Source organism: Nicotiana sylvestris, chromosome 2 (genome assembly GCF_000393655.2).
Source record: "Nicotiana sylvestris chromosome 2, ASM39365v2, whole genome shotgun sequence".
Taxonomy (NCBI): domain Eukaryota; kingdom Viridiplantae; phylum Streptophyta; class Magnoliopsida; order Solanales; family Solanaceae; genus Nicotiana; species Nicotiana sylvestris.
The window spans coordinates 93142792-93154477 of NC_091058.1; the positions used below are offsets into that span (position 1 = coordinate 93142792).

General features: G+C 35.3%; 2 protein-coding genes across 2 annotated transcripts; one reads left to right on the plus strand and one right to left on the minus strand.

The window, feature by feature from the left end:
* Positions 1-1124: 1124 nt before the first annotated feature.
* LOC104244329 (uncharacterized) lies at positions 1125-4629 on the plus strand. Its single transcript, XM_009799735.2, has 10 exons — positions 1125-1217; positions 1343-1438; positions 2724-2805; positions 3018-3139; positions 3265-3289; positions 3383-3466; positions 3544-3573; positions 3861-3966; positions 4047-4111; positions 4377-4629. The coding sequence occupies exons 1-9, from the start codon at positions 1125-1127 to the stop codon at positions 4108-4110; spliced, it is 702 nt and encodes a 233-aa protein (XP_009798037.1). The 3' UTR covers position 4111; positions 4377-4629.
* Positions 4630-5380: 751 nt separating this feature from the next.
* Positions 5381-11069, minus strand: LOC104244327 (elongator complex protein 5). Its single transcript, XM_009799733.2, has 9 exons — positions 10789-11069; positions 10583-10675; positions 10327-10493; positions 10195-10241; positions 7964-8033; positions 6575-6801; positions 6401-6490; positions 6162-6237; positions 5381-6014 (listed from the first exon to the last, which is right to left on the minus strand). Exons 1-9 carry the CDS (start codon positions 10953-10955, stop codon positions 5821-5823), a joined length of 1131 nt encoding a protein of 376 aa, XP_009798035.1. The 5' UTR covers positions 10956-11069; the 3' UTR covers positions 5381-5820.
* Between the last annotated feature and the right edge of the window lie 617 nt (positions 11070-11686).

Genomic DNA, 11686 nt, shown 5'->3' on the forward strand with positions numbered 1-11686 from the left:
CGCACATCACTAGAGTTAAGTGCCTGCCGCACTTGCTCAAGCTTGATAGGCTCCTTGCTATACATCATTGAATTCTCAATATCACGATATCCTGAAGTCAATGAAAATAGCAAAGCACATGCAAGCGTCTCCTCCTCCCTTTTTAATTCCTGCAATCTGTAAGTCCATGACAAGTTTATTGAACGCATCTAAATGATCTTGTAACGAAGTACCTGACCCCATCTTAAATGTGTGAAGACGCCGTTGTAACAACATCCTTGTTGTCACTGATCGGTCTTGGTATAGCCCTTCTAGCTTTTCCCATAACTGTTTGGCCGTCTCTTCGGTACTCGTACTCACTTCACAAAGCACGTTAGGTGCAAGGGATAGTTGGATTGCACTCAATGCATCCCCTTCAATCTTCTCCTTGTCGGGAGTTGATATATCCTTAGGATACTTTCCGTCAATAGCATGGATTGAACCTTCCCTCCGCAGTAACGCCATCATCTGGATCTTCCAGATATTGAAGTTGTTGCGTGCACTGAATCTATCAATTTCAAACTTCATGGAACTCATCTTTGCTTGTTCTTCTACCTTGGATCGTTAAAGAATCTTGTTGCTCTGATACCAATTGTTAGCGGAAACGTAAAAGAAAGAACACAAGATTTAACGTGGTTCGGATCAAAATAATCCTACGTCCACCAGAGAATATTTGCCTTTTTAATATTAACAAAGGAAGGGGAGAGTTCCCAATTACACTTAAGAGAATTTCTCTCTTAACTCTCTACTCACTATAATGTGTTGTATTATTTTTGGGATGGTTTCTACAAATGAAGGAGTGTATCTATTTATAGAGGTAAAGACCTCCTCTTGATGTCATTGGTGACATCAAACTACCTCCTCTTGATGTCATGACATCAAAGGAGGAAGCTTCCTCCTAGCATCCACACCAACTCTTTCCAGCAACTATTCCAATTGACATACCATTGTTGACTAAACATAAACCAACACCTTGACTTAGCCTCTTCAATTCTTTGAAAAATTAAAAGAAAAATTAAAAGAAAAAAACCTCGACCCCTGCAACCGAGGATCGATTAAAAATTGAAGGATTGTGTTGGATATATATCAGGTAATTACAGCTGAAAATGAAGGCGAACTGGGAGATTAAGGATTGTTGTAACCACGATCAAGTCATCTTCCTTGTCACCATTGGTGTTTATACCGTCTTCATTTTTATCGTAACCTTCTCTCTCTATCTACTTCTCTTTTTATATCTTAATTACCTAATGTTTATCATGGAATATAATATTGCTTTCTTTTTGAATTTTGATATTCAATAATTGACTGATTCTTTGGATAACAGCTATGGAGAACATTTATTATAACCCCTTTCAAGCTCATCACTGTATTTCTTCATGAACTAAGCCATGCAATTGCTTGTAAGCTCACATGTGGTGAGGTAATAATGTCTCTCCTCTACACTTTAAATTTAAATGATTTAGGAATCTCATCAAAATTATCGCTTCTTCTAGTCGGATATTGATACAATTCCATTCTACTAAGTAACAGTTTTGGCTTCACCACCATGTGTGTATATATATGTTCTGCAATTTGCTAGCATTTGGTTAATTGTTTTGCTCTTTAATGTGTAGACAGAGAAAGATAGATATCAGTTATTTCAGAAACCCTAAAGACTCAATTTACATCACATGTTTATATTCACTTTGAACTGTTGTGCAGATCAAGTTGAACCTAGACTAGATATTCGTCCAACATTGTAGTTTGTAGATGAATTTGACCCTTTCCTGTTTTGGTTTCGATTTCTCTGTTATTCCCTTCTTGTCTTTTGAGCATGTGCTACTTAATTCAAACAGTCATGCATGAACTTTACAACTTCTTACCATGAGAAGTCATTTGAATTTGTCTGAGTTCCAGAATTTCTCAAGAAGTCCTATTTACTTTACAGGACTTACTAATTCATAATGAGAAGTTAAGAGGAAAATATTATGGTAGGATCAATAAGATTCAAAAAGAGAAGTCTGAACTCCAAAGTTAAATTGGGCTATTAAAATGAGACAGAGTTAGTATTTCTCTATGGTATAGTTTATTTTGTAGAAACTTCACCTTCGGAAAGGTGCAGAAAATTTTGGGATAATCCATAAAGGAAAACAGAATTCTTTTGGGTCAACGGGATCTGTTTCTTTATAGTTTATACACTGTATCAAAGAACTAGCTATAAAACCTTAATGAACTTCTATTATTTCCTTTCTTTCTTTTATTTTTTTCCAAGAATTAGCATATTAAATACATGACAAACATCATGATGGCTTAGTGGCACAACAAGAAAGATTAACAAGATATGAAGAACTTCAAGGAATAAAGTAAGAAAAAGAAATTTGAGAAATAGTTTAGTACTGACTATTGAAGCTGAGTTCAGAGAAATGGTTAAGCTGGCTTGGCTATTTCGACATATCCAAAGAATGGCTGGCACTGGCCCTTACATAAAAAAGGGAAACTAGAAATAAAAAGGATAGAGGAAAAGAAAAAATGACAATGTACAAATAGTGGAATGGCTGGCACTGGCCCTTACCTATGGAAAAAGAAAACTAGAAACAGAAAGGATAGAGGAAGAAGAAACCTAAGAACTTATGACGGATGGTTCCCCAGATCAATACAAGTTCATAATATAATAAGTTCTTAGTCTTTATATTCTGAACCACACTTTTTCTGGTTTACTAGTACAGGTGGTGGGCATAGAAGTTCATGCCAATGAGGGGGGAGTGCAGACCCGTGGAGGTGTTTCTTGGCTTATCTTGCCTGCTGGATGTAATTTCTCTTCCTTGAAACAATTTCCAATACAACTTTAAGCTTTCATTTCCTAAATGACATAATGAAGTGTCCGCTTAAGTTCCAAATTCATATGCATTTCAAATTAGCTCATCTACTATAGCTTGCTTTGTCTATTTCAGTGCTGACCTTTCTTTCACTGACTATTGTTGTGCTCGTTTTTTTTTTTTTTTTTTTTTTTTTGCCTAAAGATCTGGGTTCGTCTTTTTGGGGAATGGTTCTCATACTTGTGTCGACATATGTTCTCACAGCAATGATAGCTGCTGGTTGTTTTATTGCCGCTTTGCTTATCGTGTTCTTCCTTGCAAAAAATGTATGAAACTAAGAAAAACTTGCATTTATGTGTTGTACAATGATAGCAGATAATCAAGTCCTTAAACTTATTATATCTCAAACTTTTTACTTGTGTAATCTAACTTGCTTTACGTTCTTGAACAGTGGACACTTCGAAGATTTTGCATCGGTTTGTACATTCACTATCCTGATAAGTTTTAGTACTTGATTTACAACTGCTTTTTATGTTTAGTCGTTGATCTCAACAAACTGGATTTTCCAGGATTTATCATTTTCATTGGTGGAATTTGGGCTCTGCAAATACAAACGGAAGTTCGTATGCTTCGTTACGTAATTCTCTTCATAGGTATGTGCTTCTCTTCTTCCTTTCTCTCTCTTACAATTCAGTTGTGTTGCTGATATGGGTTCTCTTATATACTGCAGGTGTTATGAACAGCTTGTTTTCAGTATATGGTACGAACTATCCTTTTTCTTTGTGGAATTATAAAATTCTGCATTTGGAATGTGAGATGGCCCAACAAATATGACATTGCACAGTGGCGGATATAGTGTATTAAGTTATGGGTTCAACTGAACCCATAACTTTTGACACGGAATAAAAATTTATATGTAAGAATTCATTAAAATTACACGAATAGTAGATATGAACTCATAACTTTAAAAATATAATGGGTTCAATACTAAAGTTTTAAAAGTTGAACCCACAAAATTTAAATCCAAATCCGCCTCTGACATTGCAGATATCTATGATGATTTAATATCTCGAAGAGTGAACACAAGCGATGCTGAGAAATTTGCTGAACTTTGTCCGTGTTGTTGTGCTGGTATTTTTTGGGGAGTTCTCTGGTTAGTCATAGCATTAAACAGGATCTGATTTTTCTCATCATTTTGCGGTCATGGATTGCTCACTTGTGGAGATTTTGCAGGGGAATGATATCATTTGTTTTTCTTTGTGGAGCTATGTACCTTGGACTTGTCCTTTTATCTTGAGGTATTTTCCTGGTTGCAAACTTCCTCTTTTTTTTTTCTTTTTTTATTTTTTATCTCTACGGTTTTATCAGTCTGTATGACGGGTGTTTATCAGATTTTACATGGTCTTCATTAATGCTATGAGAAAAATTGATTTGTTCATTTAGGTTCTCTGTGACTTACATTGTTCTATATAATTCTTTTGGACTAAAGGGGCTAGAGTTATGTGCATCATAAAGCTTTTAGTTATGGTTTACATCTGAATCTGATTCTTTTCACCTTTTTAGGTTCATTCGAATGGGTTTAAGGTCCTTACAATATGGCAGAGCAAACTTGTCGTCTCATCTTTCTTTTTATTCTTTAAATGGCTGTTGTATAGCATTCACCAACATTAGATGCGACATTCATTTTTGTCCAGGGGTGCTCTTATCATAAACCTGGCCACATTTGTTTTACCCTTCTTAGAAGGGATTAGTACAGTTATGACTTACTTTTGTATAGCAAAATCAAATACCCTGGCTTCTAGTTCATCTGGTTCCTAGACTGGACTGGGGAAATAGAAATTGTTTAGGGCCTATTAATTTTGGTTTTACTATAGATCAGACTTGCAGTTTATAGTGGATGTTTGATGCCTGAACAGGACTTGCAGTTCTTTTTTTTTTTTTTTTTTTTGAGCAATTCACACATAATTCAATTACTTTAATGAGTCAAAAATAGTTTTGTTACTCTACTGTTATAGTGGGTAATGCTCAGTGATCGTACATGAATTTAACCTTTGTCATTTGATGATAATATTGTCTTGCTACAGGGAGTAATTAGATCTTGCCTGGATTATCATTTTTCCTTTCTTTTTGCTTCGGCGTTGATCCTTTCAAGTGCTACCTGCAAATTCCTCCAAGTTATGAAAATTTTCTCGTTTTACCATTCCAAGGCAACCACATTTCAGGCTTTATATTCCAAGTTGGTCAATAAGGGAATAAAATTATGCACCCTCATTCTACATTAGATACATCAAGGAACTTGTTCTATTTAGAAATCCTTCCATTGGTCCATTTCACTTCCGCAGAGTTGAACGAGGTGATAACTGAAATTCTTAATCATATCCGTTCTGTCATTTTGATTTAAAAAGTTACAACGTACAGAATTTGTAGTGCAAGTTCTCGAAATCTCAAGTCTGTTTTAAGAAATTGAATCAATCTACTTTCTACTTAGCTCCCCTATACTGGACCAATATATCATTAATATTCAAAGAGAGCTAGCAATTGGGGCAGTTGAATGCACACAGCCAAACTTCAGGTAACACATGTAACAATCTAAATTATAGTTTAGTAAAAGTTGCAACACTGTTGCACAATCACAGGTATGAGCAAAATTACCCCGTACTAATCCCAAAATGGTTAACTGGTTCAGTAAAATCCAATACCTTATACCTACGAGTAGTCAAAGGCAACAGGCACCACACAGTAAACACTACTTGGTGATAACCCTGCGCTTAAATTACTTGCAGCGTACCAACTAAACCGACAACTTACCAGGCATGCCAGTCAACCTACAATTCGAGTAAGGTCAAGGATGTTCCATTGTACATGTATCCTACCAGCAAAAGATTTGGGACATGGACTTGGTAATAGCAGCCTGACCTTTTGACATAATTTAGATTGTAAGTTGGTCGCTAGAAGCTTCATCCTATAAATCTGGTATCCTGATGTTTAAAAGTGGTAATACGCATTATCATATGTCCAAATCATCGTCGGGGTCCTCATCTGAATCTGGCATCTCATCATCTGAATCCCGAAAATATATTATTTCACCCCTGCCAGAATCCTCAGTTGTTTGTGGTTTCTCAACTGACGCTTGTTGCTGCTCAATTTCGCTTTCATTAAGCGATTTGCGACCATCATAGATTTGAATGGGTTTACCAGTTCCTAAGAGAGGCAAAACAACAATTTTTACTTCCAAACTAAAAGATAAACAAGCCGAAAGGAATGAAAAAGTAGGTTTATAGGCTGAGTTTCCATTTTATCTTCACAGAAAATGAGAAAAGGGCACCTAAACTAGAGGTCCACGCATACCTTGGTGCTCAAATGGGAGTACGACTTTCGCCCGGTCCAGTCTCTCCTTCTCTGACAGCTCTAAATTGAATTGAACCTACCACAAAAATTATTCATTAACATAGATGTAAAATGATCTGACTTCTAACTCCTCCTAACACGTGGATGTATCTCAAAAGGAGCTAACTGTAGCTGTATGCTGCACCATTCAAGGAAATGGGAAGAAACTACTACTAGGTTTGAACTGCAAAATAACTCACCTTTGGAACAAGACTTTGAGCAGTCATTCCATCTTCAGATGAAACTTCTTTAAATTTGATGTCTGATCCCTCAACATAAAGCTCTTCCCTCTAAGAATAGATCATTAACAGTATAAGATAAATAAAGTGCTCGTGCTATCTTAATTTGCAAAGGAACAATAGCTTTTCCTTTACCATCACTCTGACACGTCCATTTCTGCGTTTAAAGCGTACATGAAATTTCCCTCTTTTAAAGCATTGTTCCACCATTGGGAGGTCCTCTGAGGTGCTTCTCTGTCCGTTTGTTCTTTGAACTATTGGCTCCACATCCGCATGCATAGTGGACAAATATTCAAGAGTGGCAGCCACCTTGGCCTCATGAAGGTCCACATGCAACAAGCAAAATATGCATGAGACCTGGTCTGTGAGAAATATAAATTAGTTTAAGCAACTCCTTGCGATGCAAACCAGTGAAAGCAAATTTGGTTGCAACAAAAATACAAAAAAGAAATTCTTTGACAAATTCTTCCATTCTCAATTTTTCCCTCCTTTATTTTTTAGGAATTTACTGAAAGGAATATTTCAGCCAAGAAAAGCATTTTCACATATCAGGTGATAAAAAAAAGTTGCCTAATACATTCCAAATAGGAGAACAAGGTGACCAATTGATAGTTTTGGAATCTAACCTTTGAAGAATGTCCATCCTTATCTATATCAAAAAGGTTCAAGCTAACGATGATTAAAATGATGCCTTTGTAGGATTTTGATTTCTGATTTCTGATTTCTTAGTGCACACAGTAATAGCTAAGAGACTCCGAGAATAAATTAATGAAGTGAACTGATATGAGGACCTTAAGCCTACCTCAAAGATCAGCTATGTAAATGAACCCACTACATTAGATGCACCTTAACAGAAAAAAGAGTTCTTGGGCAAATGACAGCTAAGCTTCTTCTGCCAATGTGTCTTTTCCAGACAGGATACTGTACACTGTATTGATATTTGATACCAAGTAATCTTTTAGCTATAAAACTTGCAATACAGAGCAAAGTCAATATGTTCGGTTCAATGGCTAATGCACCTGGCATTCATATTCCATTTGGGCTCTGTTTGACGGCATTAACAAAACTTGTGAACTTCTTTTTTCGACTTCCTCCATGCGTTACATCATGTTTATGCCAGGTAAACAAAAATAGTGGATCAAATGTTTCCAGAATAAGATACATCCAGACAAAGCAGCAGTTATAAGAACAAATTACAATTTGCTATAGATAGCAAGGCCACCACATCTAAATCAGAAAGAAGTTATGAAGGCAGCATGACATCTCCTAAAGCATACCACGATAAAATGAATACAGCATATATCTAGCACAAGGAAAACTTTGGGGCCTAAATCTGGGAGATGCAGATATCATGAGTTTCTGGCAGGAATATCTAGTTGTCTAGGTTAACATATAATGCGGGGAATTGATAAAGATGGAAACCAACAGCAAATCTTGATTTCATAGCCAGCTGTCATAACATTTTCACCACATATTTTCATTACTAAGCTACAACACATGATAGCCGGAAAAAATTGTGCCTACCATGACTGCGAAGATGACTTAAGATTCTTGCAACAGAAGGTAGAGATGAATGTCTCAAGATCTCACTTACCTGGAAAAGGAATTCGAAAGTTAATATGATGGTATTAAGAGAAATGGAGGAAGCACAAGAAGGGAGAGATTTTCTGTATCGAAATGAACACTAATATGCAAATGTTCAAACTAATATCAAAGAATTACTGAGTATTAAAAGCTACGCATGACTAAATCTTAGTGCGGAATACAGTTGGTCTCTTTCAAAAACTGAAACTTACGTAGCTCACTTCTTCATTTCATCATCATAGCCTTCACTGTACGTGCCCTAGTATATTTTGTAATGATAAAACATTTAAAAAAATGATTCACTGCTATCATAAGCAATCAACCAAAGCTGTAGCTTATTTAAAGTGATTCATTTTAGAGTTAATACTAAAGTGCAGATTTAAGCGGTCAGTTTTTCTTCTTTTATTTTGCTTAATACTTTTATTTCAATTTTACCTTTTAGTGTTGGAAAAATTTCGCATTAGAATTTCGAATTAAACATCAGAAACAGAACATTAGTTTACCTCAAAAGAGGAGGATATATCTAGTTAACCAATATAAAGTTTTAGGCAATGAATACATTACCAAAGAGCATCTCAAAATGTACTTGTACCTAAAATTGCCAATCTGGATATACTGCCTCCACTCAACCTTTCTCAAGAGAAACTCTTACCATTTTGGAGCTTATAAACTGATCTAAGATGAAAATGAAATATCAGTTATTTTTTGAGAAGTTAAATAAGCAAGTTAAGGATGGTATATCACAGACTTTATCATGCCCAAGTAAATGAATTACTGTGGTGCAGTGAATGTCCAAAAGCAGGTGCACATGCGATGGACCATTGCATTCTAAACAGAGCTCAGTTTCACAGAGCTAGTGGTGTTATTTTGAATGAATTAATGCATGATCTGAAAAATGTGATCTACAGATAAATTATGCTTCACCTCCTATTTAGCGAAGACAAATAAATAAACTTAAAAGAAGTGAGAAATCTAATAGAACAACATGTTTCAGTGAGATATAAATGCCTTCATAAAACATTTTCTATTTCTGAAGTGTCAGCTTCTGCACAAACTCATCATAAAAATATCTCGATCCATTCAACTAAAACAGTTCTTTTGAGTAGAAAGAGTTCAAGGTTACGCAACTACTTAGGAACCATATCTTATTTACGTTCCATCTTTTGATAGTTAAATCAAGAATGGTAAAACCAGAATGCTCTAAACCTAATCAAGGTTTTTATTACTTAAGAAATTTGACAAAACAACTGATGCCTCGACTGCATATGCAGAAGATTTTCCCATTGTGGTCAACCAGATGAGGCAATCAGTTACATTTTCCATAATTTGACAAATCATGGAACCCCAACTTATTATATCCACAATTTTCTAAGCATCACTCAATGCAAAAAAACTAGAGTGGATCAGTTGATGAGAGACGATAAGAAATTATCTGTGTATAGCCACTAATGCGAAGATAGGCACTGCTAATTGTAGTAAAACAAAATGATAGCTCTGATTTAGTACTGGATGTATTAAAGTTGTTAAAATAAGAAACAGAGAAGTTTCCTCATGTAAAAGTACATCAACACTGAATGCGTGCAATCAGCCATTCACTAAGTGACAAAAGAACTATCATGTCTTATATCTGGAAAGCAATGCAGAAAAACTAAACTAAGAAAAATCTAGGAAGTTTCCTCATCAAACGAGCACACAGTTCTAACTGCCATAGATAGCAGGACCAATAACATAGTGACAAAATAGTAGGTGCAATAGTACATTAAGTCTGCTGATTGTCATGCTTTCTATGTGACTGATATTTCAACTTTAGAGAATGTATAGAATAAAGTTTCATCCGTCGAAACTCATGACCGAAGGTATAAGTACTTTTCGCTTAAGTCAGGATTCCTATTTCAGAGTAATAAGAAAAGAGAACCTTCCCTGTGAATGCAGGACCAAGTTTTCTACACGACTTCTTCTATGAAGAAGTTTCCTTCAACAAAAACTTACTAAGGACAAACTACTTATTGGTTGCTCAATATCTATTGATCACTACACATCTTCGCAACAAACTACAGTATGCAGATATGAAAACCAAACCAATTGTTCCTAATTAATGACGAAGTCACTTGACACACAAGCAACATCCACCCTTAGCTCACTAAACCAAAACTGACATTAAGTAGCATTACCGAGTCTATTGCAACTGCAAATCTCCCTTTTCCCTCTTCAACTATTTCTGCCAATTACAACAAATAAGATCAGTCTGAATTCATCAAAACACAACATGATTTTTACATTAACAAAAATTCTCAAAGCCTTACCGTTTCCTAGTTCAACAATTGAAGAAAAAACCTTGTCCAATTCTTTCAAGTTTTTACATAAACTAGTTCTAAGTAAGGTGTCTTCGTACGGATTTCTTACAGTTCCTCTCTCCATCAACTTTTTTTTCCATCCAAGAGGATCCGAATAGCAATCTAAAACTCTTAGCCTGAGCAAAATTCAGTACATTAACAAAAAACACGCATTTTATTCTCATAATAAATAAAATTGATTCACTAAAAGAAGGATGATTCTAACCATTTACTTGATGAAGAAATGTCGAAACCTTTATTTTTCAACAGTTCAGCATAGAACGACGGAGGCCGAGCTAAAGCAACCAGCACAACGCCTCTGTATGAACCATCCGTCAACAAATTTATCAAATTATCACATAAATTAAAACATGATATTCTTATTAGTTTGATAAATATTAAGTAATAAATTGCATGAAGAGGTGAACTGACCGAGACTGCGATTTACCGGCGAGGATGTTGGACGTGAGTTGCGTGAGATTATGGTTGAAGACGAAGGAACCGAGAGGGGTGTGGATAGTATCCTTTATGCTAAGAACGGGAGCGTGTTCTCCTTCGAATGCTCCGTCACGGAGAGCTCTGTTGATTGTTTCCGCCATTGTAGAACACACCAAGAGCTGCAAAGGGGAAAAATGGCGGAGAAAAACCCTGGGTTTAAAGAAGTTCCTAATTTTTATTTTGGCCCCTTGGATTTGCACTCGACACCCACTTCTTTTTTCTAAAACTCTTTTTGATCAGTGTTACCCATTGTTTTTATAATGTAGTCTTTGGGTACGCATATTATATGTCAATAATAATAATTTTTTTAGAATTATATGAATAATATCCAAAATATGTGTTTGCGTTATAAAATAAAACTTATTGAAAAATTGTGTCTTCCTAAAACTGATTAACATTAATCATTTTTAGGAAGTCGGGTAGAGTGGTTCGTACTTCAGTTTATTTCGATACGTGCTTCATCATACAAATATATTATAGTATAATAACTATACTATATATTTCATCGTTACGTAATGAGAGATTTGACGATATGATACTATAAAATATAAGTAACAATTAAAACAAATATCGTATTTAAAGTAACAGTACGATACAATACAATAGGTAACAACCATCCAAACAAGTTGTTAGTATCGTCTAACAACATGATCTATATAAAGTGATATTATACAGAAATTTTAGTAAAAGAATCCTAGTTCTAGAGCATTAATTGTTGCGTAAATTTTGAAAGAAGAATCCTAAATCTAAAGTGAGCGTAATTGCTTGGATGCTATTTGTTAGCCATATTGATTAGAGTTACCCACTTATTACGTGTTTGGCACAATTTTGG